The sequence below is a fragment of the Chionomys nivalis genome, chromosome 1 (assembly GCF_950005125.1).
Source record: "Chionomys nivalis chromosome 1, mChiNiv1.1, whole genome shotgun sequence".
Classification (NCBI taxonomy): domain Eukaryota; kingdom Metazoa; phylum Chordata; class Mammalia; order Rodentia; family Cricetidae; genus Chionomys; species Chionomys nivalis.
The window spans coordinates 198,662,155-198,688,550 of record NC_080086.1 but is presented as its reverse complement, the minus strand read 5'-3'; the positions used below and the strand labels follow the sequence as shown (position 1 = coordinate 198,688,550).

General features: G+C 38.5%; 1 protein-coding gene across 1 annotated transcript; it reads right to left on the bottom strand.

Moving 5' to 3' along the window:
* Window positions 1–254: 254 nt before the first annotated feature.
* Samd9 (sterile alpha motif domain containing 9) lies at window positions 255–24,398 on the bottom strand. The gene is made up of 3 exons (XM_057778600.1): window positions 24,142–24,398; window positions 19,178–19,257; window positions 255–7,987 (listed from the first exon to the last, which is right to left on the bottom strand). Exon 3 carries the CDS (start codon window positions 7,977–7,979, stop codon window positions 3,231–3,233), a length of 4,749 nt encoding a protein of 1,582 aa, XP_057634583.1. The 5' UTR covers window positions 7,980–7,987; window positions 19,178–19,257; window positions 24,142–24,398; the 3' UTR covers window positions 255–3,230.
* Window positions 24,399–26,396: the final 1,998 nt, after the last annotated feature.

The following is a 26,396-nucleotide window of genomic DNA, read 5'->3' as shown; positions in this document are numbered from 1 at the left end:
ACCCCAAGCGAGAGGGTAGAGAAAAGACTAAAGCATCTTTCATTTGCCAGATCTCTGACATTTACTCCTAGTTTTTTTCTAATAATTTAAAAAGTACTTTTATTCTTTTTTCATTTTTAAAGTAAATTATTTTTTAAATTTGTTTTTACATTTTTTAATTAAAAAATTCTGCCTCCTCCCCACCTCCCTTTTCCCTTCCCCTCCCCCCACTCCCCACCCGCACTCCCCACCCCCACTCCCCTCCTCCTCCTTCTCCAGGGTGGGGTAGGATGGGGGAAAGGGGAGATGGGGAGATAGAAGTCCTTTTATTCTTGAACTAATGTCATGGGGGGCCTAACAGAGTCCCATCCTCTGGCTTCTTCTTTTTTTTTTTTAAAGACTTTTTTTTATAATTGATTCTTTGTGGTTGATATTGCATATTTTCTAAGCTCCATTTCCAGGCTTCTATCTCTTTTGGGAGCATTGCTGAACCTATTTGTTTGATTAGTGAGTTAATTAATTTTGCTGTTTCACAGTGACCCAGTCAATACTTTTTCTAGGAAATCATTTCGCCTTCCTAGTTAGGTTGAATTGGGATATAGAATATAACACACACAATATCTAAGCCCAATTAGTGTTGTCTCTATTTGCATGTATTTAAGATTTATCTCTTGGCTTAGGGTAGGAATCTCAGATCTGAAAATCATAAACAAACAAAAACAACAACAACAACAACAACAACACTTCGGCTCTTCCTTTCTCAACAGTCATTCATTCCCTGTAGCTCTTTACTTAGGGGTGGAGCCTTGTGAATTTTTTTCCTGTCCATGTTGGAGTGTCAGTTTGTGTGGTCTTTGTAGGTCTTGTGTAGGCTGCCATTTTGTTCTGAGTTCATGATTGAAACATCCCTGTACTGTCTACAAAGAATTATTGCATAGTCATCTTGATCCTCTGACTTAAGTCTTTCTATCCCCTCTCCCAAAATGTTCTCTGAGCCCTAGGTACAAGGGCTGTGTTACATATGTTCAATTTAAAACCGACCACTCCATGGTCATTGTCTGAATTTTGTCAAGTTGTAAAATGCTCTAATAGCCTCTACCTGTTTGGAAGAGAAGCTTTTTGATGATATGTGAGAGCTGCACTTACCTATGTATATACAAAAACGAGTGTTTACAAAGCACTTTAAAAAGATGATAGTGATGAAGTCTCCTCTGGGATCTAGGTTCTTTGCTATATTTATACATGTGAATTCTTTTTAATAGAGTGAGTTTTAGACTAAGTTAGACAGCCATTGGCTACTCTCAGGATACAAGTGCCTGTATCACTCCACCGAGGACATAGTGTTGGTCATATTTTTATTGTGATTCTCAAGCTTTATAGCTGGGTGGGAGTACTGATTTCTCTTCTCATTTGGAATCTGGTGATCAGGAAGGAGGCTTCCAAGTCAGTACCAGCTTGATTTAGTCAAGCCCTGTGACAAAGTGTTATTTCTTCAGCAATAAGGCCTTACATTTATGTCTGGCAGACAGCTAGGCATAATGACAACAGCTTATATTATTTTGGCAGTCTCTTTGATCCCCCTGACTAGGAACTCAAAAAGAGGTACTCCTTACTCATGTTGGGGTAAATAAAACAATATTTGCAAAAATATGTGCTTTATCCTATAGTCTGTAGCTTGCCTACTGCTGGCATTGAGAAAGTCAGAATTTAGAAAGAGGCTCTTTTAAAAATATTACTATTTCAGTACAGGAGATTGAACGTAGTGCCTTGAAAATGTGCAGTAAGTGATTTATCACTGAACTCTATCTTCTGTCTCAAAAATCTTTTATTTATTTTAGCTCTGGAGACTGAACTAGAGCTTCATGTATCTAGATGAGACCTCTGAACCTCCAACCCTTTATGAGGAGGTACTTTTGAAGAAAGTTTCTCAGTCTTACCAAAGGAATCTAGGCACAGAAATCGTTCAGACAGCCTTCTGAGAGGGCTTGGTGCATATCACCCTAAATTTACAAGGCATCTTGCAATTGAAACTAGAAATCAACTGCACCATTTTTCAATGGTGAAATAAACACTTGTGCTTGATGTGTACCCAAGGTGGGTCATGAGGGAGAGAGTGCTTGACCCAAAAGATACTGAGCTCAAAAGAATCAGCTGTGAAGGTAAGACTTCAGCAGGGGTGATTCTATGCAGAATGCACTGAAACCTGACTCAGAAAAAAACCATGACCAGATACCCTAACTTCTATACTAAGACTGTGTTTGCTTAGAGGGATTATTTTTTAGACATCATTAAAATATCTTCACCAATAATAATCTTAAGATATCACCATCTTTCAGAAATGAAATAAATTAAGTATGAAAAATTCTATAATCTCACATAAATGTGGAACCCAAGGAAATGAACTCATAGGAGCAAAGGCACTAGACAAAGAGTACATGACAATTACTAGGAAAGTATTGAAAATGAAGTGATACTAGTAAAGGGGTATGAGGATCAAGGTAGACAAGAGGCTCTATTATATAGTATGATGATTATACTTAACAGCAAAGCAGCACATTATTGAAAATTCTAGGCTGGACATGATGGCACACCCCTTTAGTCCTAGAACTTGGAAGGCAGAGGCAGGTCAATCTCTGTGAGTTTGAGGCCAACCTGGTTTACTTAGTGAGTTCCAGGACAGGCAGGGCTACATAAAGAGAACCTGATTCAAAACAAAAACAAAACAAGCAAACACACACACACACACACACGGAATTGCTAGGAAAATTTCAGATACTCTTATGACAAGATGTAAGTTTGTGAATCAATAGATTCTTCAAATTAATTTAGTTTAATCATTTTGTAATGCATGCATATTTCAAAACATCACATTGGTTACCATAACTATGTATTTGTCAAGTAAAAGTAAAGAGTGAACTGATAAATTATGGAGATGAATTTTATGTAAGAGGCAGGAGGGAATCTCCTCCCAGCAGGATTCTAGTGAGACTATGATGATCAAAACAAATTATAAATTTTGGCTTCGTTTTATTTTGTGGATATTTTAGAGTAATTTCTTGACAACATGGTTATACAGAGGGAAAATTAAAAAGTAAAAAGGATTCTATGTACCCATTGCACAGAAATAACCTGAAGTTTTCTTCGACTACTACCATTCCCACTACACAAAATTACTGAATTATATCTATAAGCAAATTAAAGAAAAAAAGATGATACTAAAACCACATTTCTAGATAAAGACATTCAAGATCTTAAACAGTTTTAATGTCATAAGCAAGAAGGCCTCCAATGGAAAACCCTAGATAAAAAGACACCTTTTCTATGCTCCTCCCACTTCTAAGTTGACCTAAGTGAGCAGGTGAAATTGGTATTGTGATTTTTTCATTGATTCCATACTCTATGTATAAATTGTTGTTTTCAGCTCGTCCCTGTAAACGATCCAAAAGATCCTGGACTTTTTTCTCTTCCCATACTTTTCCACTATGCCACCAAGAATTAATATCAGATACTTTTTCGAAATTTTCATCAATTTTCCCTTTGTGGATAAGTCTGTTTCTATTGCTACCTTTCCCAAGAAAGAAATATGCAATTGGTTGCTTCGTGCGATACATGCGTTTATATTGCCCCCTGAAAGAATTTTCAAGTGCCCAAGCATACTTTTCCATTTGTTTAGAATCTTGATCTAGGTTTTGGGTTTCTGGCCAAAATAAAAGAGAAGCTAGGAAATAAGGTTCTGAAAACTGGTAAGTCAGTCCAATTGATTGTAGGATCTCACGAAGTTGCTCTTTCAGTCTTTTAATTGGTTTCACTAATTTGGAGGTAGGGTTAATACAAGAGAGGATGATGTTGGCCAAGATGAAATTTTGCTTTTCCTTTTGCTGGGTTTTGATAACACCTTGCTCAAGAAGGGAAGTGTATTTGTTCACTATGTCTTCCATGGAACCCACAGCATCTTTTGGACTTTTGATAAGATATTCTAAGAGTCCAGAAAACTTGTCTGCTTTTAAAGCTTCTAGGCTTCTCCGAGTCTTTTCTACTTGAAGTGGTAGACTGAGCTTTGACCTAAAGTTTTGATTTTGTGATTCTTCCAAGGGGCCAAATATTTCTACATACCTCTTAAAGTGCAAACCTACCTTTCTCCGACTTTTAGCCTCTTCATATTGCTTTATATTGTTCCTGGGCTTTAGAAGAACAAAATAATCATCAAAAAAGTCAAAGGATCTCTTCAAAGAAGACTGCAGGTTAGTTAGATAAGGAATAAAATTCTTGAGTGCTGACTTAAATTCATTTAGATTCCCTGGGATATCACATTTTCCTGATATAAAGTTGATCATATCTTGTTTAGATAGTTCATTTTTGTTGTCAAAGAAAGGAATGAGTTGGAGGATCTGGATAGTGTAGAGTCCCACTTCTATCTCTCCTTGATAACCAGCTATGTTGTAAGTATCATACCTCCTTTTAGACTTCTGATACATCCTTTCTTTCCCTTCATATTCTCTATCTTCAGTTTGGTGTTGAGAATCTTTGAAAGCATCGGATGCATGTACGGCTAAATTTAACAGATCAGTTAGATCATCAACTGAGATAGTCCCATTTCTTGCATTGTCATCTATCCACCATCTTATTTTACTTTTGTAGACTTGACCTAGTGTATCTGAGATGTAGGAATTATCAGGCTGTATCTTTCTTGCTTGTTTTGCCCAAAAGAGAGCATTTGTAAAGTCCTTCTCTTTAAGGTAGAAATGTCTTGCTAAGGCTTGGCAAATGAATGCATTGGGGTTGAACCTACGATTAGCTTCAAGTAATACATCTTTAACTGCATCATTTCCTTCTTCTTTATGTAATGCTTCGATGAATGGGGAGAACAAGTTTCTTGTCTCACCTTCATGCTCATCACGCTGTCTTGTGAGCAAAAGTGTTTGCATGTCTTGGAAAAACTTGTCTTTTCCTATACCTGTGTCATAGAACAAATTTTCTGTGAGCATATCCATCACGATTTTACTTTTGTTCAAGTTGTAGCTTCTCTTCAATTCTTCCAGTGAGGCAGTGGCAATCTCATGGTGAATGATGCGTACTCCATAGTAGCTCCCATATTCTATCACCTCTGATTTGATTAGAATTGTAGAGTAGGTACCCATCTTGGCTTCAAACTTTTCTGTTCCCCAGAAAGCCTTCTTGTTCGAGATTCCTAGGAAATGCTCACACTGTGAGAGGGAAATGGTAGTGTCAGGTACATATGTGTTAAGAAGAGCCAGGAAAGCAAAGAGCTTTGCTTCCTTGGTAGCGACATTTTGCCCTTTCAGAATGTTCCTGACCACATTTTCTATATACTCTCTGTTAAAGCTCGATTTCACGATCATAAAAGAATAAAAATCTTCAAATTTTTCATGTTGTTCTTTGATTTCTTTCAATTTAAGCTCAAATGCTCTCTGTTCTTTGTCAGACAGTTGGTGGACTAGAGCAACACTGTCTGGGGGCTTTGCACTTTTTTCAGGATTTTGTGACCTTGTACAGTTTATAATGATCACCAGAGGCTTCTCATACCGAATATGTTTGTTGGCAACAGCAGTTTGAATGGAGGCCTGAAGAAGGTAGACGTTGTCTTGTTCCTCAAAATCATCAACAAGGAGCAGCACAGGTAAGTACTCCTGATGGCTCGTTGCTCCATAGGTGATTAAATTAGTCACCTGTTCTCCAATTTCTGAGAAATCCTCTGTCTTATTTTTCAGCACAGCACATCTGAATTTCTTTCTTAGCTCCCAGAGAACATGCATGGCCAAAGTGGTTCCTCCACAGCCAGGATGATGATAGAGATGGATAATTTTTGCACAAACTGGTTGAGAAGAATCTGCCCATTCTTGAATTTTTTTTTCAAGTTTTGCATATTTATCCCTTTTCACAAATGATGAAGAATAGTTTTCAGAAGAGAAGTAGAAGTTCCACCAGGATACTTTACCACCCCTGTAGAAGTCTTTCTCTTTGGATGTCTTGAATTCAAGTAATTTCTTTTTGTCTTTTTCCAAGAGTGTACCTTCACATTCATTCTCACAGAGAATTTCCAAGGCAGTCATGACTTCTTCTTCCTTTTTCAGAAGGACAGTAGATGAACCAACAGATGGTAAGAATCGCGTTGAAGACTGAGTTAAAGATTTTAACTTAAGAATAGTGCCATTTATCTCTGCAATATTTAAAGTAGAAATGCTTTGGTTTGATATTTCATTTTGCTGTCCTGATAGTCTTGCTTCAAGAAGGTCTTTCCATACCTGATATATGTCTGGGTGTACACAAATACACAGTATATTTTCCATTCCTTTAAGATCTTGATAGAAAGCACAGAAAGTCTCAATAAGAGGGTCTCTTGGGTCATCCACAGGGGACAATAATAAAAATATTACCAAGAATCTCCCTTTTGGCATTATGTCATCATGTGTAAGAAATGAAATCAGCTTTCTGACCTCAGAAGCTCTTTCTCTTTGCCAAGAAATTGGATCTAAGGGTTTATATTTTTCACTCTCAAGGTCTAACCTGCCATTGCAGAAAATCCAGCTGGGTTGGTGGTAAAGATTCAGACTGGAAATTCTCTCATTTAATGTATTTTTTCCTTCCATAAATTGGCTTGGAAAGTGGAGATTTGCTACTCGGCTTCTTTTGAAAGCCTTGACTACACCTTTGCTCTCAGATTCAGGATCAAACTCCAACACAGCAAACCATTTAATTTCTTTCAGGAAGTCTAAGTGATTGTTTTGATCTGGATGGCATTTGTTGGTGACAAGTATGTACCATTCATAGTATGAGTTATCTAACAGATCCTGGTTTCTTGTCAACAGTTCAATTAGCTTTTGTCCCTCGCTCTTGTTTCCATCGGCTTTTACTTTGCATTTTGCTTCTGCTTCTTTCCTAGACTCTGTCACTGCTTTTAAATCTAACTTAAAAGTTTTGAAATCAACTTTATTCCCTATGATGTCTTTACTTTTGGGCCCATCTCGCACAAAGACTGAGTACTTTGAACTTTGTTGCCATGTTTGGTTCTTAAGATGTTGCATTTTGATCTGGAAAAAGTCTTCTCTGCATTCAGAGTATTGTGGAATGACATCTACTTCAATAACGAATCTGTTAGATGGAGTACTGTTTGGCAATAAAACTTCCACAAATCTTGGCTCTCGAATACACTTCTTTGCTTGTTGGACCTGATGGACCTCAAAATACTTGTCTATCATCAGATTGAAGTGGTCAATTATGGCATCTTTAGTGACCGTGGTGAGTTCCACACCAACAATTTTTCCTTGGGGCTTGTCTTTGACTCCAAAATGAATGGTGCCATTAGTACGCGAATTCATACAAGCTGAAGCAAACCGGAAAGTCTCATTGCTGAATTTCATCTTAATGTCCACTTCTGTGGCTGCTTCCGTGTTTGTGAAGGCTTTGAATTCATGTACTGGGTCGATGAGATTAAGTGGCCCTGTTTCAGGCTGTAGGATGAAATGTAATTTGTAACGATACGAATGACTGAATTCATTGAAAGGGTATGCAACACATGTCGGTCCTGGAGGTGACTGTTCACCCTGTCGCTCTGTCTTGTCTTCCATCAGCTCATTTTTTTCTGATTTAGACCCTTTAGTCTCTGGCCTCACTGCAGAGGCATCAGCCTTATCTGCATTCTCCTCACCCCTTTGGTTTTTCTTTGAATTCTCTCTACTTTCTGTCTGTGTTTTAGGAGTTATTTTATTACCCTTTTTCCCCTTAGATGTCTGAGTAGAATGTTTTGAAGATGTTTTCTGCAATTCTTTGAATAGCTCTTCTATTTGGATAGCTGGTCCATGGGTTAGGCCCATTTCAACAAGATTGTTTTTATTTAACCACTTCAAGACTGCTCCACTCACATCTTGTGCCATCAAAGTTTCCCTGTGCTTTTGGTCAATCTTATGGCTTTGTAACCACAGGTTTACGTCCTCTTTAGTCCAGTCATCTGTATTTTCTGGAAGGTTGAGTTTCTCTGCCATTCTGATAGCTGTATAGAGAAGAAGAAACATGAGGTTGTAGTTTATAAGTGAAAACATGAAACATGCCGTTTTTAAGTAGGTAAAATATGCATATGTCACAACATTTGAAAAGTTCTGAGACCAGTTTATTTTATGTCAGCCAAGAGAAAAACCACCAAATACAAATGCACAGCACTTTCATATGAACTGTGCACATCATTGGCAGCTCTCTTTATTTGATTTGCTGTATATATGAAGTATATGGGGATACTTTCATTCATAGATCATCCTTTATATGGTTGTCAACTATAATGTGTATTTCCTGTATTATTAAAAATGTTCAAATCTGGTATATAGAAGAAAAGAAATATTTGAAACTAAGTAGAGCTAAGTATAGTTTGTTCAACTTGATGTGATACAGACAAACGAAACAACATATGAGTGTTAAGCATAGTCAGAAAAGAGAAGAATAATCAAATAGTAATTAATGATTCATGAGAGACATAAAATACATAATATTTGGAGATATTAATTGGGTTTCCCAGTGGTAAAATATTCTGATATTTTGTTCTATCTACTCAGAAAACATAAATTCCAGGGTAGATTACCAAGGTAATTGACAGTTAGCTGTGGTCAGATGTAATTACTTGTCTACATCTTTCTGGTTAGAGCAAGTATATGCCATTGACTGAGAACCTTTTCTATTGTTCAATCCCATTGGATAGACCCAAAATATGAACACAGAAAGAGAGGTAGATTTCAACATTTTGGACAAGATGAGATTGGGTGCATTTAGGTTCCAGCACTTTAATTAGTAAAAGGATGTTATTAGATGGCCATAATTTGTGCATATATGGTAAAATATCTAAAGAAACATTTAAAAAGCTATTAAATAATTCATCAAAATATTCATATAAATGTTATTATAGAAAAACTGTCCAGTAGCTGAAAAGAAGACAGACAGATAAGATGGGCAAAGAAAAATAGAGAATAGAGAAAGCACAGAGGCAGGATTAAGTCCTAACATGTCAATAATCACTTTTAATATAACTGTTTATAAACAGAAATTAAAAATACAAAATTAGTAGCTTGGATTATAAACATGGCTATACTGAATCCTGTTTATATGACACCCAGTTGAAATATGATATGAATTAAAAGTAAAAGTATATATAAATCTATATCATTCAAATATTATTCAATCAAACACAGAAGTAGTTATGTCAACACACTACAGACAAATCAGAAAACATGATAGCAGAATGAAGAAAATAATCAGGGACAAGGATATTATATACTGATAAAAGGTTACCCAACAAGATGTCACATAAATGCTGAAGGTATTTGCACCAGACAAAATTGTTGCAAAATGTTTGCTGTAAACACTGTTGGGATTTTACAATTTTAAGCAAATCTACATTTATAACTAGAGGCTTCAATATATTTCTTTGCCTTAATAGTAGATACAATAGTTAACAACAATAGAAAACATATAGAAAAATTTAAGATTACCATCAATCAATAGGCTGTAAACTGCTTTTATATAATAATCTAAGAACCACAAAATACCATTTTTTAATAGTCAAGATTTCCATTTCCTAAACTATAAGACAAACTTCAACAAATTTAAAATAATTGAAATCATATTGAATGTTTGCCAATCACAATATAATCCTTAAGATTTTAATGTATTTATTTAGTGCCTTTGGGTGTACACTGATGGGTGCACATGATTGTCAACTGATGGATTTTAGAACCACTATAGAAACAAATCTTTGGGCATTGTGGTGGTTTGAATAAGAATAAGCCCATAAGTGCATATATTCGAATGCTTAGGGAAGAAAGTATTGCTGGAGGAAGAATATCACTGAGGGTAGTCTTTGAGATTTTTTTAAAGCCCAAATCAAGCCCAGTGCAATGGCTATTATTATTGGTTGTCAACTTAACTACATCTTGAATAAACTACAATCAAGTAATAGATTGTAATCTTAAAAGTAACTACAATGAAATAATGAATAAATGTACCCTGTGAGAGTCTTTTTTTCTTGCTTGGTTTGAAGTAGAGTGAACCCACCTTCAGACCTTTGTGGCAGGAAGACACATACCTTTGATATGGATCTTGAGACAGGATGACACCTTAATCTGGACTATGACGCTGGAAGTCTATATAAGGGCATAAAAGAAGGAAGCTTGCATTTTTTGCTTGCTTGCCCTCATCTTGCCAGCACATTCTTTCCTTCACTGGTATATTAGTGCCTACTTCTTTGAGATTACAGCCTGTACTGGAAGACTAGCTGAGACATCCTTGTGTCTTGTGGACTGAGCAACTCCTGGATTCTTAGACTTTCCGTTCAGCTGGACTTTAGTCTGTAAGTCATTCTAATAAATTCCATATCCATACATATATGCATGCATACACACATACGCACGTATATACACAACACACACACAGAGTCATTCTATAAGCTCTGTAGTCATTCTATAAGCTCTAGAGAGTCCTGACTAATACACTAATTCTCTCTTCCTGCTGCCTGAGGACTTGATAACTCTTAGCTCCTTCTCCAGCACCATATTTGCCTACATGTCACTGTGCTTCCTGCCATGCTGATAAAGGACTAAGCATCAGAAACTGCGAGCCAGCCCTAATTAAATGCTCTTCTTTATAAGACTTTTCAGGATCATGGTGTCTTTCTATAGCAATAGAATATTGCCTAAGACAGGCATTTTTGTGAGAGATTGTCTACATTGGGTTACTTGAGATAGAAAACTTCAATTTAAATATGAGTGGTGCTATTCTAAGGGTTGGAATTTAGGACTGAATAAGGAGAAAGCAAGGTGAGAACAAGTGTAGGTGGGGTTTTATCTGGACCACTGGTCCCCTAATAACCACTTAGACACTTATTATTACTTATAAATGCTCAACTGATAGCTTAGGCTTGTTGCTAACTAGCATTTACATCTTAAATTAACCCATATTTCTAATCAATGCTCTACCATGTGGTGGTACCTTTTTTCAACCTGGCATGTTCATCTCCTGCTTTCTCTGCATGTGACTCACGACTCTACCTTTATCATCCCCAGTCTCTCTTTTTGTTCATAAGTCCCGCTTAACCGCTACCTGCCTGGCTATTGGCCACGTAGCCCTTTATTCAACTAATCAGAAGGCACCTTGGCAAAGACACATCTTCACAGTGTACAAGAAGATTATTCCATGACACACAAGTGTTTGTTACTCTCTGCTGTTGCATAGGGAGTGGGCCGCTTGTCTGTCCTGGCTGACTGGCTAGCTTACACCGGAAATAACCACACAAAAACTCTATTAATTAAAACACTGCTTGGTCATTAGCTCTAACTTCTTATTGGCTAACTCTTACATATTAGTTTAACCCATCTCCATTAATCTGTGTATTGTCATGGCTGTGGCTTACCAGAGATTCTAACTGGCATCCATCAGGCAGAGGAGCCATGGCCTCTCTCACTCTGCCCTACTTCCCAGCATTCAGTTCTGTCTTCTCTGCCTACCTAAGTTCTGCCCTATCATGTCCAAAGAAGTTTCTTTATTCATTAACCAATAAAAGCAACACATGAACAGAAGAACTTCCTACACCACTCTGCTTCTTGACCCATGATGGAAAGAGACAACCAATTCCAAAAAGTTGTTTTCTGACCTCTACATGTCTTGTGTAACATGTTTGCACACACATACGCACATGCATGCACATACACACACACACTTATTCTGTATTTAATTTTTTATTTTACATTCAGTTTCTCATGCTATTTTTGGTTGTTTATTTTACAGTTCCACTTCCTTAACACTCTGTCCATTTTCCCTCCTCCTCACAAGGCTTTTTCTCATGTTCATGTCTATTCTTTTTGTTTTGAAGCCCCCAAGATTAATCAGGGCCATCTAATGCGCATAATTTTCCAAAAAAGGTTGAAAACAATTTTTATCAAAATTTCAATAGTTTTATGAGTAGACAGTATTCTTTGTATTATTATAAAATTTATATGGAAAAATCAAAGGATACAGTAGGATAGGTTAAAGAATAAGATGGGGGAAATCTTCCAAGACATTTTGACAATTACAATTATTTAAGGTCTGTGCTATTAGTGAAGAGACAAATATATCACTATATTAAGTTCCCAGAAATAGACTCATGCAAATATACCCAAATGATACTTGAGAAAGATTCAAAAGTCGATTCTGTGGCAGAGTCTTGGACAGTTGTTTCAACAAATGGATGCTAGCATAATGGGAAATCCATCATATACACAAAGTGAATTTGGAATGGGTCATAGTTTTACGTATATAATACAAAACAATATTATGAAAATGTATACAAGAAAATCTTCATCATCTAGAAATAGTCAAAAATGTTTGTCCTACCACTAAAAGCATTATTAATAATGAAAAGGCTAATCAATTTAACTTAATAAAAATTAAAGACAACATAAAGATAATCAGAAAACAAGCTGTAGAGAGAAATATTTGTATTCAAACTACATGAAGGACTTATATATATACTAAACACTTAAAACTCATAAGTGAAAATATACAACTAGAAAACTAAGAAAAAGAGAGAAAGAGATATTACTGCTGAAAGCATAAATGGCAAATATACATGTTGGAAAATGTTAAACATAATTAGCCATCAGGAAATGTAAATTAAAACCACAAAGAGATGTTAATATGCATTCATTTGACTAAAGCAACGAGTAGTGACAGTGGTCACTCCAGGGAGTGATGACAGGCTAGAAATTTCCTGTATGACTCCATGAATAAGAAGAGTCAGGGTAGTGAAGGATAAGGGACTGAACCCCTGAACCATAAACCATCCAATTAAATGTTTTCCTTTATAAGAGTTGCTCAGGTCATGGTGCCTCTTCCCAGCAATAGAAACTCTAATTATAAAAGTAAGAAAGATATCTAAAAACTGAGAGTCAATAGTTAGAAATTCATCTTCCAAACAAATGGAAGTTGCAGTAGACCAAAAAATCAACACAGGGATTTTTCACATCTGTTAAATATTTCAAATCCAAACTAACCAGGGGAGATAAAGAGAGCTTTATAGCAAACCATCCACTGCAGACCCCCCCTTCCTCTCTCTCCCCATTCCCAGTGATCATGCAGATTTTCTTCTACAGCCTTCCTCTACTGCTTCAGCCCTATGTCCCAGCCACCACCCACAGGCACTCCCAGGAAACCTCGTGGCCATGGTGGCCAGAAAATCAGGTAGGTGATTGTCACTCTCCCTCCCCTTCTTCAGTTAAAATTCTCCAGTCTTAACCTCATCTTTGTAGCAGACAACTTGTGGCCTCTCCTTCCTCTGCCCCATTTCCGAGGTCTGCATAGATCTTGGTGGCACACCCAGTTTTCCTCTCTCTATGTGCTCCCACAGCCCCACCCCTCTAACTCATTCACACCCCTTAGTGTCAGCTCCCAATACCTAGAAACAAGTTTTACTCAGGACCCGAGTGGCCACGCCTGGATTTTAGGAATATACCCTATGAGGCAAAACACACTCTCCTAAGAATCTGAGAGAACAATGGAAAACCAAGAACAAAACCCTCTCAACAAAGATAAGACCAGCTATCAGCGGCTAGAATTACAATGATCCCAAATTCAGATGTTTTTTTTTTATTCTTTTTTAATTAAAATTTCCACCTGCTCCCCGTTTCCCATTTCCCTCCCCTCCTCCCAAATATTGCCCCCTCCCCCCAGTCCCCTCCCCCTATCCCCACTCCTCTTCTCCTCCCCCCACACCATTCCCCTCCCTCTCGATACTGAAGAGCAGTCCAAATTCCCTGCCCTGCGGGAAGACCAAGGTCCTTCTATCTACGTCCAGAAAGGTGAGCGTCCAAACAGGCTAAGCTCCCACAAAGCCAGTTCATGTATTAGGATTGAAACCTAGTGCCATTGTCCTTGGCTTCTCATCAGTCTTCATTGACCGCCATGCTCAGAGAGTCCAGAATCAACCCATGCTTATTCAGTCCCAGACCAGCTGGCCTTGGTGGGCTCCCAATAAATCAGTTCCACTGTCACAGTGGGTGGGTGCATCCCTCGTGGTCCTGATTTTTTGCTCATGTTCTCCCTCCTTCTGCTCCTCATTTGGACCTTAAGAGCTGAAATGACCCTATCCTATACTGATGAATATCTTGCATATCACCTTAGAACCTTCATCTGGCGATGGATCGAGGTAGAGACAGAGTCTCAATTTGGAGCAACGGTCTGAGCTCTTAAGGCCCAAATTCAGATGTTTTGACACAAGCATAAAAACACAACCAATAATAGCTGGAACAACATGACTCCACTAGAGCCCATCAACCCATCAACAGGAGGCCTTGAGAAATAAAATATAGCTGATGCACAAGAAAGGACATCTATGAATATGCTCAAGCTCCTTAAAGTAGAGATGAAAAAATCCCTTAAAGAAATCCATGAAAACACAAACAGTGGAATGAAAAGAATGTGGAAATGGAATCATGAAAGAAAACCCAAACTGAGGTAAAATTGGAAATGAAAAGTTTAGGAATTCATGCAGAAAGCTCAAAGGAAAGTTTCACCAATAGAATACTAAAAATGGGAGAGAGACTCTCAAGCACAGAAGACAAGATAGAAGAAGTCAATACCATGGTCAAAGGGAAAGATAGAAGAAATCAATACCTTGGTCAAAGGGAATGTTAAATACAAAAAAATAAAAAATAAAAAAAATCCAGGTACAAAACATCTAGGAAATCTGGCACACTGTGAAAAGAACAAAACTATGAATAATAAGAATGGAGGAAGGAAAAGAAATGCAGAAAAAGGAACAGAAAATATTTTCAACAAAAACCATAGACAAAAATTTCCCTAACCTAAAGAGAGAGTTATCTATGAAGTATAAGAAGCATACAGAACACCAAGTAGACTGGATCAGAAAAGAAATTCCCCATGACATAAAATAATCAAAACAGTAAGTGTACACAATAAAGGAAGAGTGTCAAAGCTTCAAGGGAAAAACATCAAGTAGCATATGAAGATAGACCTTTTTAGCATAACATTACAGTTTTCAAGGGAGACTCTAAAAGCTGGAAGGACTTAGAGATCACAGATGCCAGCCCAGACTGCTATTACCAGCAAAGCATTCAATAATAATAGATGGAGGAAGACATTCCAATATAAACCAAACATAAGCAGCATCTATCTACAAATCCAATTCTACAGAAGGTGCTTCAAGGTGATTAACCTGAAGAGGTTGACCACACCCAAAAGACCCAAGAATAATTGTCTCAGACCAGCAAATTAAAAAAGAGAGGAGAGACACCACACCAGAGAACAACAAAATAGTGGTGATTTAGTTGGTGCTATAATTGATGTGATGAAGTACCATGTCTAAAACAACTTGGGGAGGAAGAAGGTTTTTGCGTTACATTTCCCCATCGCTGTTGAGCAATGAAAGAAGTCAGACAGGAACTAATACAAAGCAGGGACCTGGAGGCAGAAACTGATTCATAGGCCATAGAGGAGTGTTGCCTACTAGCTTGCTTCTCATGACTTGCTCAGCCTCCTTGTTTATAGGACCTAGAACCACCAACCTAGGGTGGCACCATCTATAATGGACTAGACCCTCCATCATTAATCATTAATCAAGAAAATGCCCCGTTGGTTTACCTAGAACCTCATCTTATGGAGGCATTTTCTCAATCAAGGCTCTTTCATCTATGATGATTCCAGTTTGTGTCAAATTGATGTAGCACTAGCCAGCACAAAGGGAAACCAGCAAATACTGCTCATAGGTGACTCAATATCAATGGTCTCAATTTCCCAATAAAAAGATACAGACTAACATAGCAGATAGAAAAACAGATTAATTCTTCTGTGTCCAGGAAATATGCCTTAACATCAAGGATAAAACATTACTTCAGAGTAGAAAAATGTAAAAAGATATTTCAAATAAATAGACCCAAGGATTAAGCTCATGTAACCATTTAAGGACTGAAAAAAATAAACTTCAAACCACAACTATTGAGTAGAGATAGGGAAGAACACTAGATACTCATCAAAAAAAATTCTACCAAAAGGACATTGTAAATCTACATATCAAAAACAAGGGCAGCAAAGTTTATAAAAGAAACACCACAAAACTAAAATCACATATTGTTTCTCACACTGAGAGTGGGTGAACTCGGTACCCAAATTTCACCAAGACAAAAACTAAACAGAGAAAAGTTGAAGATAACTAACATCTTAAACCAAATGAACACGATAGACATTTACGGAACATTTAATACAAGTGAAAACAGTACACCTTCTCTGAAACACCTTGTGGAACTTTCTCCAAAACTGACTGCAGACTCAGACACAAAGCAAATTTCACCCTACATCCTATCATAGATTAGAGCTGCATATCATCAGCAGAAAGCTTACAAGCTCATGGAAACAGAACAACCCTCTACTGAATGAAAAATGGGTCAAGACAGAAATTTAAAAAGGAATTAAAAAGCTTTTAGAATGAAATGAAAACAGAACATACTCAAAGTTAAAGAAACAACGAAGGCAGGCATAAGAAGCAAGTTCATAACACTAAGTGCTTACTCAAAAAATTGGAAGATCTTATTTCAGCATTTATTAGCACATATGAAAGTTCTAGAACAGAAAGAAATCACCCAAAAGGAGTAAATGGCAAGAAATAGTTAAACTCAGTGATGAAATCAGCAAAATAGAAGCAAGTAAACAAATGATAAACAATCAATGAAACACAAAATTAATTTTTTGAGAAAATCAATAATATAGACAAACCCTTATCCAAATTAACTAAATGACACAGAGAGAATATCCTAATTAAAAAATTTAGGGATAAAAGGGAGACATAACTTCAGATATGGAATTCAGATAATCATATGAACATACTTTAAAAGCCTATTCTCCACCAAACTGAAAAAAAAATCTAAAGAAATGGATAATTTTCTTGATATATATCAAATACCAGAGTTAAATCAAGATAAAACAAGTGATTTAAGCAGACCTATAAGCCCCAATGAAATAGAAGCAGTAGTTAAAACTCCCAGCCAAAACAAGTCCAGGGCCAGACGGTTATAAGGCAGAATTCTGCAGAATTTCAAAGAAGAATTAACACCAACCTCCTTAAATTATTTCTCAGAATAGAAACAAGAAACATTTCCCAATTTCTTATACAAGTCCACAGTTACCCTGATACCTACATCACATAAAGATGCGATAAAGAAAGAGAATTGCAGACTGATTTCCATTATGAACACAGATGCAAACATTCTCTGTAAAAGAGTTGCAAACAAAATCCAAGCACACAAAAAAGGTCATCAACCATGATCAACTTGGCATCATTTTCTCTCAAATATTATGATATTAAGAGATTAAGATTCAGGGATGTCTTAATATATATAAACAGAAAAATGTAGCCCACCATATAAATAGATTGAAAGGCAAAAAAAAAAAAAAAAAAAAAAAAGATCATTTCAGATGTAGAAAAGACCAATGACAAAATCCAACACTACTTTCATGATAAAAATACAGGAGAGACTAGGGATATGAAGGACATATTTCAAAATAATAGAGGCTGTGGTGGTTTGAATAAGAATGGCTCCATAAGCTCATATATTTGAATGTTTTGTCACCATGGCTATTTGAGAAAGATTAAAAAGATTCGAAGGTGTGGCCTTGATGGAGGGAGAGTGTTAATGGGAGTGGGCTTTGTTAATGGGAATGGGTTTCCAGAGCTCATGCCAAGCTCAGTGTCTCTATCTTGGCCTTCATATCACAATGTAGCTCTCAGGCACTGTTCTCTGCCATGATGATAAAAGTAGTCTTTTATCTCTGAAACTGTAAGCAATGATAGTGAACAAAATTATGTCACTTGCAAAAGAAAAGGTGGAACTGGAGATGGTCAAGTTTAGCAAAGTCAGGTCAGAAATATAATGGAGGAAAGGCACAGTGGGAAACACCTGCCTACTTCATGTCAGGAAGCAGAGAGGGAGAGGGAGTCAGAGAGGAAGAGTCTGGTAGATTAAACAAAGTCTTCAAAGCATGCCTCTACTAACATTCTTCCTGTAACTAGGCCACTTCCTTTAGTTTCTACCACTTTCCAATATAGCTATCAAACCACAATTCTATCCAGGGATTAATTCATGTATTCTGTCAGAGTCTGGATGATCCGTACCCTTTTTAAGATGCAGTATTTCTGTACATTGCAAGGACCAAGTTTTCAGCACATGAGCTTCCAAGGGATATTTATATCCAAACCACAACACACAATAACCTGCATAAACCCCAAGAGAATTCTGCAGAAGGACAAAAGTCAGCCCCTGATGTCACAGTCTGTACACCACAACTTACACATATTCTTTACAGATGGTTGTGAGCCAACATGTGGCTGCTGGGAATTGAACTCAGGACCTTTGGAAGAGCAGGCAATGCTCTTAACCTCTGAGCCATCTCTCCAGCCCCAACTTACACATATTCTTGAAATGGCAAGGCCATTATAATGACAGCAGATTAGTTGCTATGGAGTTAAGATAAGATGGAGTATGAGGGATGAGCACAGCTAGAAAGACACACAGGGGAGATGTCTGTGCTGCAGTGCTTGTGTTTCGAAGGTACAAATGCCAATGCAGTGTTGTACTGTAGTGTTGAATGACTTTACCATTAGGAAACAAGATAAAAGGTATATTTGCTATATGATTATTTCTTATAACTGCATTCATATGGTGTGATTGCAAATAAAAGATAAATTAAAAGTATGCAAAATTAGAAAGGCACGCTTTAAAGAGAAAATATTTAAAAGTAAACAATCATGAAAATGTTGAGTATCAAAACATGAAAGAAACAGTACAATCAATGTCTGTGAAACTTACAGGATTTCATGCTTCTATAAAAATAAAAGATGACTGATAATTAGGTGAGCTTAAAGTGCAACACAGCGAGCTTACATAGGGAAGAAAGAGGAAGAAAACAGAGTTAAAGGAAGAAATTTAGAGAGAAAAGTAGAAAACACAGGCACAAAGGAGAAACCCCAACCAAGCCAAAAAGTGATACGCAATACAACGTGATAAAAATGACACGTGTGGAAGAATCCATGAAGAATGAAAGAGCGATGGAATAACTTACCAGATGCTAGAGCAAAATTACGGTGAATCAGAGGATATTGCAACCAACTTTACATGGATAAACTGTGAGAAGTGAGAGGAAATATGTGACTTACCAAAACCGATTCAAGAGTCAGGGAAAGGACTCCCACTGCCAGGGTAAGGTCGTGGATCACAGAGGTCACTGATGTTCCCACTAGAGTGACAAGAAACAAGATTCACGCGTTTGGAAAGCTTAGACTTTGAGGTTGTGTAGCTGAAGACAGCTGACATAGCAGGAGTGTGTTCAAGTCCAGGGATGGAAAGGTCTCTACCTAGGTGAACTGGGGACAATTTGCCAGTTCTGGTTTGGAACTGAGGACAAGCCAGGACGAACTGGAGGATGACAAACCTGCAGGGCTTTTGCCAGCAATGTGGATGGATGCAGTAGGTTGGAGTCTACAGCAGCTCCAAAATCTTAGCTGATTATAGACATTAAAAATTAAACTAGAGCCAGGTGGTGGTGGTGCACGCCTTTAATCCCAGCACTCGGGAGGCAGAAGCAGGCAGATCTCTGTGAGTTCGAGACCAGCCTGGTCTACAAGAGCTAGTTCCAGGACAGGCTCCAAAGCCACAGAGAAACCCTGTCTCGAAAAAAAAAAAAAAATTAAACTACAACAGAATGGCTGGCGTTAAACCCTGTAACTGAAAATGTTGGTGAAAGCATAGAGTGAATGGGGTTTTGGAAAGTGCTTGTGGGAATGCAAATTGTTTCAGCTAATCTGAAAAACAGTTTGAATATTTTCATGAAATTAAGTATATACTCGCCTCTTAAGTCAACAAAAACAGAAAGACCGAAGTGCTGATTCAACAACACAGAGAGTTCTCACACATTAGTGAACGTTTATGTTTTAGCAAATAATGCTTGCCTAAAGATCAGAGTGCAGAGCTAAGCCACTAGAGGCCAGGGAGTGGTGGCACACACCTTTAATCCCAGGACTTGGGAGGTGGAGCCAGCAGTGATGTGGCTGGGTGGAGGAGGGAGGTGAGGCAGAAGGACACAGGAGCTCAGTGCAGGCTGAGTTTTGGTGGAGACAGTTGCAGGCAGAGGACAAAGTCTCTGAAGGCTGAGGACAAGATCGTCCCTTCAGACTGACCATTGGTTAAGGTAAAAGGTTTCACTAGCATCTGGCTGCACCATCTCTCTGAGCCTTTAGCAATCACCCGCAATATCTGACTCTGGGTTTTTATTATTAAGACCAATTAGAATTCAAACTACAGGCAACTAGGGCACTGACAAAGAGAACACACTGTATGACTGTATTCTCATGAAGTAAAGGACAGGAAGAGGTAAACTAAATCAGTAGTTTCTGCTTAGGAGTGTGCTTTCTGGGAATGGGAGCAAGGAACGTGGGAAGCTACTTAAATGACTGTATCATGGAGAAAAGCCCCTGTCACATAAATCACCCTTCACTCAAGAAGCCGATGATACCTCTAAAATACATGATGGAGTAAACAGATGACTGAAACACAACACAGGCTGCTCCAAAATCGAGGGTAATGATGAGTTCAAGTCAAGGTTTCAAGTCTTCATTTGATCAGTCAGTACTTCTACCTCAGATTTCAGGACTAGCTTCAACTTGTTTATTCCACTCACACTTCATTCTGAGTATTGTTTTCCTTGACTTCTCTAAAACTTTACCTCAGCATTGTCTACTTCCGGATATAGCTCAGTGGTAGACCTGGAGTTAGACTTCCAGCTCATGAAAACAAACACCAACTGAAGGAATTGAAGAAGTGTCTGCCCTCCCTTAATACAGCTCAGTACACAGAAGTACAAACACCTCGCTAGGCACCAGATTGCAGCCTGAAACTACATTACATCCATATTTGTGCAGTTTTTTAGGTGACAAACTTGCTTCTAGCCAATATTCGTAGATATATCTTGTGGTTTATTATTCTCTCTCTCTCTCTCTCTCTCTCTCTCTCTCTCTCTTCCTGCTCTCTTTTTCTGTGCTGTGTTTGTGTCTGCACATTTCCTTTCATGGTGAAAGTCTAACAGAAACATTCACGTCTCACTTGCAGACTTTGAAGTGGAATAAACTTTCTGAATAATGAGACTGATTTCAGTGAAGGGAACTCTTACACTATGAATTTAAGTTGCTAAAATTACAACCCCAGCACATCAGAAAGTCCTTTGACAATGCCCCCCTGGTCCTTCCTGTTCACTGTTTCACTAACATTCTTAGTCAGCATACAAAATAATGTTTTTAAAATTGTATTTAAATTTTTTACTTATGCATTAAATGTGTGTGCATGCATGCCTATGCATGCATCGTGTGTGTGTGTGTGTTGTGTAAGAGCGTGTGTGCATATGCCTGTGCTTATGTGCTTCCAGAAATTGGGAGTCCTGTTCCACTGCTATCCATTTTATTCCTTTGAGTGAAGTTTTCTTATCCGGAATGCAGGTAAGCTGGGAACAAGCAAACCATCCTCTTCGGTTACAGGCAGGTCTCTACTCCTGGGTTTATTAAGTGCAAGCTTAGGATTACAACTCAAATTCTTACACTTGCACACACAACAAGTGTTGTCCTTATCCACTGAGTCATCTCTTCAGCCTTATATTAGGGCATTGTCATGTATTCTGTTTGACTTTAAATTTCAAAAAAACAGACAGAAAAGTGTTTTATTTATACCTCATTGGCTTATCTAACGCATGGCTCCCTGGCTGCACACAGACAAGGACAGTTAGAAATACAGTCTAACCCATAGTTATAACCTAACTTAAAACATCATGAGTGTGTGTGTATGTTGTGTGTGTGCACACTCGTGTGAACATGTAATTTATTTGTGGTGGATGGTTCTCAAACATGAACCTTGTGGATGACCTCTGTCACAATGTCAGTGTTCTTCTGCTCACCGTGTAGGGGATTGCGAGCGACAACTCCCTCATACACACCTCCAATAGCATTCGCAGGGTTGGTGCACATCACTCTAGAAGTCCGAGAATTACATTCCAAATGACTATGCTTTCTCTGCCAGAAGCCTGCTCGATGCTATTGCCTTCCCCTTTAGAGGTCCTTGTAGTAACTTATATCACTTGGTTGACCTGTTTTAAGGTGACATTCTGCCTTTTCTTTCCTGACGGAGGTGCGTAATTCATTATGCATTCTGTTTCCGACCTAAGCTTCATACACATAAATAACCAGGTAGGTGCACTATTTTCTATAACTTCATAACATTCCAGTAGATTTAGTATTGTCTAGACCAGAAAGGCAAGATTCTGAAGGACACAGGACATCAGAGATACATATTATCCCGTCTGTGCACAGCAGCCCACCTTGGCCTCGTCCAACTTTTCGACACTTGTACCATTGTAGCTTTCTGATACTGCTCGAGTAACAAATCATAAGACAATATAGATCTTAAGAGCATCAATTTCCACATCTTTTGACTGCACCTTTGTGCATGAAAGTCTTTGGGACTCAACAGAAGTGACCCAGACATGATACAAGAGCTGTGTGAATGCCAGAGAACTGCCATCTCCATTCTGTCACTGCTTCCTTCTGTACAGTTGATGTGACTTCTGTGCAAGGAAGAAAGGGTCAGGAAATGACTGTGCCTTTACTGATTGCAACTGTCTGACACCTAATCCCACTGACTACTAGTTACTCCCATATATAAGCAAAGCCTCATGCACTCACAGGCAACTGTCCAGCTCTGAGCTCAACTGCCACCTGCTTTCTCTGCTCTGTTCGGGCCGCCTCTGCTGCCCTCTCACTGCTGAGACACACAGTGAGCCATGATGGCCATCCAGCTGCCTGGTGTGCCCAGGCTCCTGAGTACAGGCCCAAGGTTGTGGTGCCACATTTTATCAGGACACCAGGAGTCTCCCTAATGTTATTAGTGAAAACCTTTCACAGTTATACACATGTGGTCTCCACCCCTTTGGGTTTAGTGGGTCATGAGTTAGGTGACTTATCTGTGCCTGAGCTGCATGCCATAAACATATCAGAGTATAGAGTTGAGTCTCCACATCAGAGTTGGAGGCATGGAGATCTAGGCTGGAATATTTGCTTGAGAAAGTAAGCAAATAAAGTTTAAAGGGTGAATTTACACTGTTTTCACTCCTAGCTAATGCAACTGAACAGATTTCACTTTCCACACTGTTTCCTCTAGAGCAGTGGCTCTCAGCCCCTCTAATGCTGTGACCCATTATCACAGTTCCTCATGTTATGGTGACCCCCATGCATAAAATCATCTTCATTGCTACTTTGTAGATGTAATTGTGCTACCAAAGAGGCCACTTCAGGAGGGTTCTCTAGGGGACAAAACTTCTCTCTACATGCCGCTGTAGTAACAGTTTCTTTAGATGCCCTGTGTTTATAAAAGAAACCTGAAAGGTGCTACAGGATCACACAATATAAAATCCTGTCACACACTTAGGATGCGTGGGGTTGACTGTGTGTGGTCAGCTTTTCTGAAGGATCACACAGATATAAAATCCCGACACACACTTAGGATGCATGGGGTTGCCTGTATTGTCAGCTTTTCTGAAGGAGGTCATAACTCAGCAACACATTCCCCTTGAGTGACATCATCAGTTACTTTGTGGGGAAATCAGACAAAGGCTCCTGCTCCCACCAGGAACATGAAACTCCCCTATTCCAAGCTTAGAAGAGGAAGCCATAGCAAATCAGCTCTCCTGTCTCTCAAAGATGCCTCTGATCTGATGTTACTCTCCAAAAGGCTGTGAAGAGCTCCATGTCTAAACTGCCTGTCCTTAGAGTGACTTGGGGGCTGTGTATTTCAAAAACGTCAGCATTAAAATGTTTATTTTTCCTTCTGAAGATGCTGCTTTTTTGGGAGACATTAGTAGAAGTGTCCCTGATTTCCAACTGCATCTCCACAGACGGCTGTGACTAATATAGAGCAGACTCCTTTCTCAACACAGCAAGGTCCAGACGATCTTGGTTCCTAATAGTTTTGTTTTAAAGCATATTTAAACTTTCTAGCCTCAAAGCACATTTCTGCCTGTTCAATAAGCGGTTGCTACAGGCACCAGTAATAACAACAATAATAGGAAAGATTTTGTACTTACCAAAACATTCAAATTTCTTCTATGTTTGAAAAAAAAAGCGAAAAACTGTCCATTTTGGTGAAGCAAATGTCTGGTGTCTGTATTTTCTTCCTCCTGAGAACTCAGATAAAAACGCCTTCACTTAGTCTTGATGAAAGCTTTACCAGACAGTACTTCTACCTTGGTACCAGCTCAAGGCGGCTGAAAAGTACCAGGGTGTGTCTGACGCTGACAGGGCTTAAGGAAGTGGGAAAAAAAATAAAGCTGTCTCCATTGCAGTTTCGATTCTCTGATGTGAGAAGACGTTTTCCTGAAATGCTTTTTTTCTGTTTGGTTTCTCTCAAGTAGCCACTCTGCCACCTTCTGGTTGGTTTGGGTAAAGCCCAAAGACTTAAAAATCGCAATTTTTAAGGACTGACAGGGAGCCCAGATGTTTACATGCAAACTATGAGTGTTTCTGTTCAACTGAACTCCTGGGAATACCAGTGTTCTTTTGTTTATCATATTTAATATTGTTTTATCATGTGTTCTATTGCTATAATTGTGCCACAGACTAGTGATTCATAAACTAAAGAAATATGTTCCTTATGAGTTTGGAGGCTAGGAAGTCCCAGGAGAAGAAGCTGCACCTGGGGGGCACCTTCTGGCTGCCTGGGATCTCTAGGTCCCCAGGTAGACAGAGCAGTACTGGCTGAGGTGGCAGGCTTGCTGCTTTGCGTCTTCCTCATCTAATGAAGCTACTATAGATACCACGTGGGTTAAGTGCCCTCATGATCACATATAGTCCTAATTATCTCCAAAAGCTCCATTGCAAGATACCATTAACTTAGGTCCTGAGGAATCAATTTTAAACACAAATTTTAAGAAGTTACAGATTATAGCACTGAATGCATATCAATTTCAAATAAACCAAGGTTTTTATAGCAATGCTAATATGTCACTAGATCATTTTGCTTTTGTCATTAGTGTTTCTACTAAATGCGCCAATCAAAGAGCAGTGCTACAAGGAAAGTTTGACACACACACACACACACACACACACACACATATATATATATATATATATATATATATATATACACACACACACACATGATTAATAGATGTTAAATGATTGTTTTGCTCCTGTTCCTGACTTCAGGTTTCTATGGTCTTTGATTTCCTGCCTTGGCTTCTATCAGGAATGGACTATGATTGAGACCTGTAAACCTTTTAGCCATGGTGTTTTATCACATCAATAGAAATCAATAGAAACCAGAACAATCTGTTTGGGATCAGAAATAAGCGTATTCATTAGCCTGCCTGTGAATGCTTGTTAGTAGGTCTGTGTACTTACTTTCATACAGCCTGGGCATGCTGGTCTGTGTTTTGCTTGGATTGAATATAGCATACCAATCTGCAGGTTCTTGAATCTTTATTTTCCCAGCTTCTGGAGCTCCTTCATACTTAGCTTTAGAGCTTGGATCCCACAGGGGCTCAAATCCTGAACAGGCACCAACCTGGTTCTTAGATCATTCATGAATCGTTGATACTGCCAGGGTACAAATGAGACTTGTACCCTCAGAAACTTATGTTGAACCTTTACTTTGTGAGACATTAAGAGATGGAACTGTGTGGGACCTTTAAGAGATTACTAGAGCCATGCCCTCATGAATGGATTCTTCTACTCACAGGATTAAAGGATCAATAAATCAATGTACTATCTATAGAATGACTATACTACAAAAGGCAGTTGAATTGGGGTTCTCCCACCCTGGTACTCATATATCGTTCCAGGTACTAACATGGGATTCTTCCAGGATGAAGGACATCAATAGACATAGCCTCTTTTTCTTAGACCAGATCTGTGAGCTAACAAACCTTTCTCTTACAATATACAATTCTGTGGCCTTGTGGTTATACTGATATGTGTATGAGAAGTCAGCAAAATCATAGCCAGTGTTTGCAGCAAGGGGGTCTTCTAGTGGTAAAACCAGAGGAGAAGGGATGCTGGATGAGATGAAAGGAGAGCTGGGAACAGGTACAAACACCCTTATCTAGTTTCAAATTAATTAATGAAAAGGGAAGAGTCTTCTGCTTTCCTGGGTTAGCTTTCTTTGTTTCTGCTGAAACATAGTGGGAGTAAAGAGAGGGGATTGTGAAGCTGCTTTGATTAAGATTCATCTTGATTTTGGTATGTTCTTCACTGATTGGTCCTTGTTCTTCACATAATTTGTGTGTACATACCTAGCCAATAAGAGCTGCCTGGGTCTGTGTAACACTTGGGTAAAGCCTTT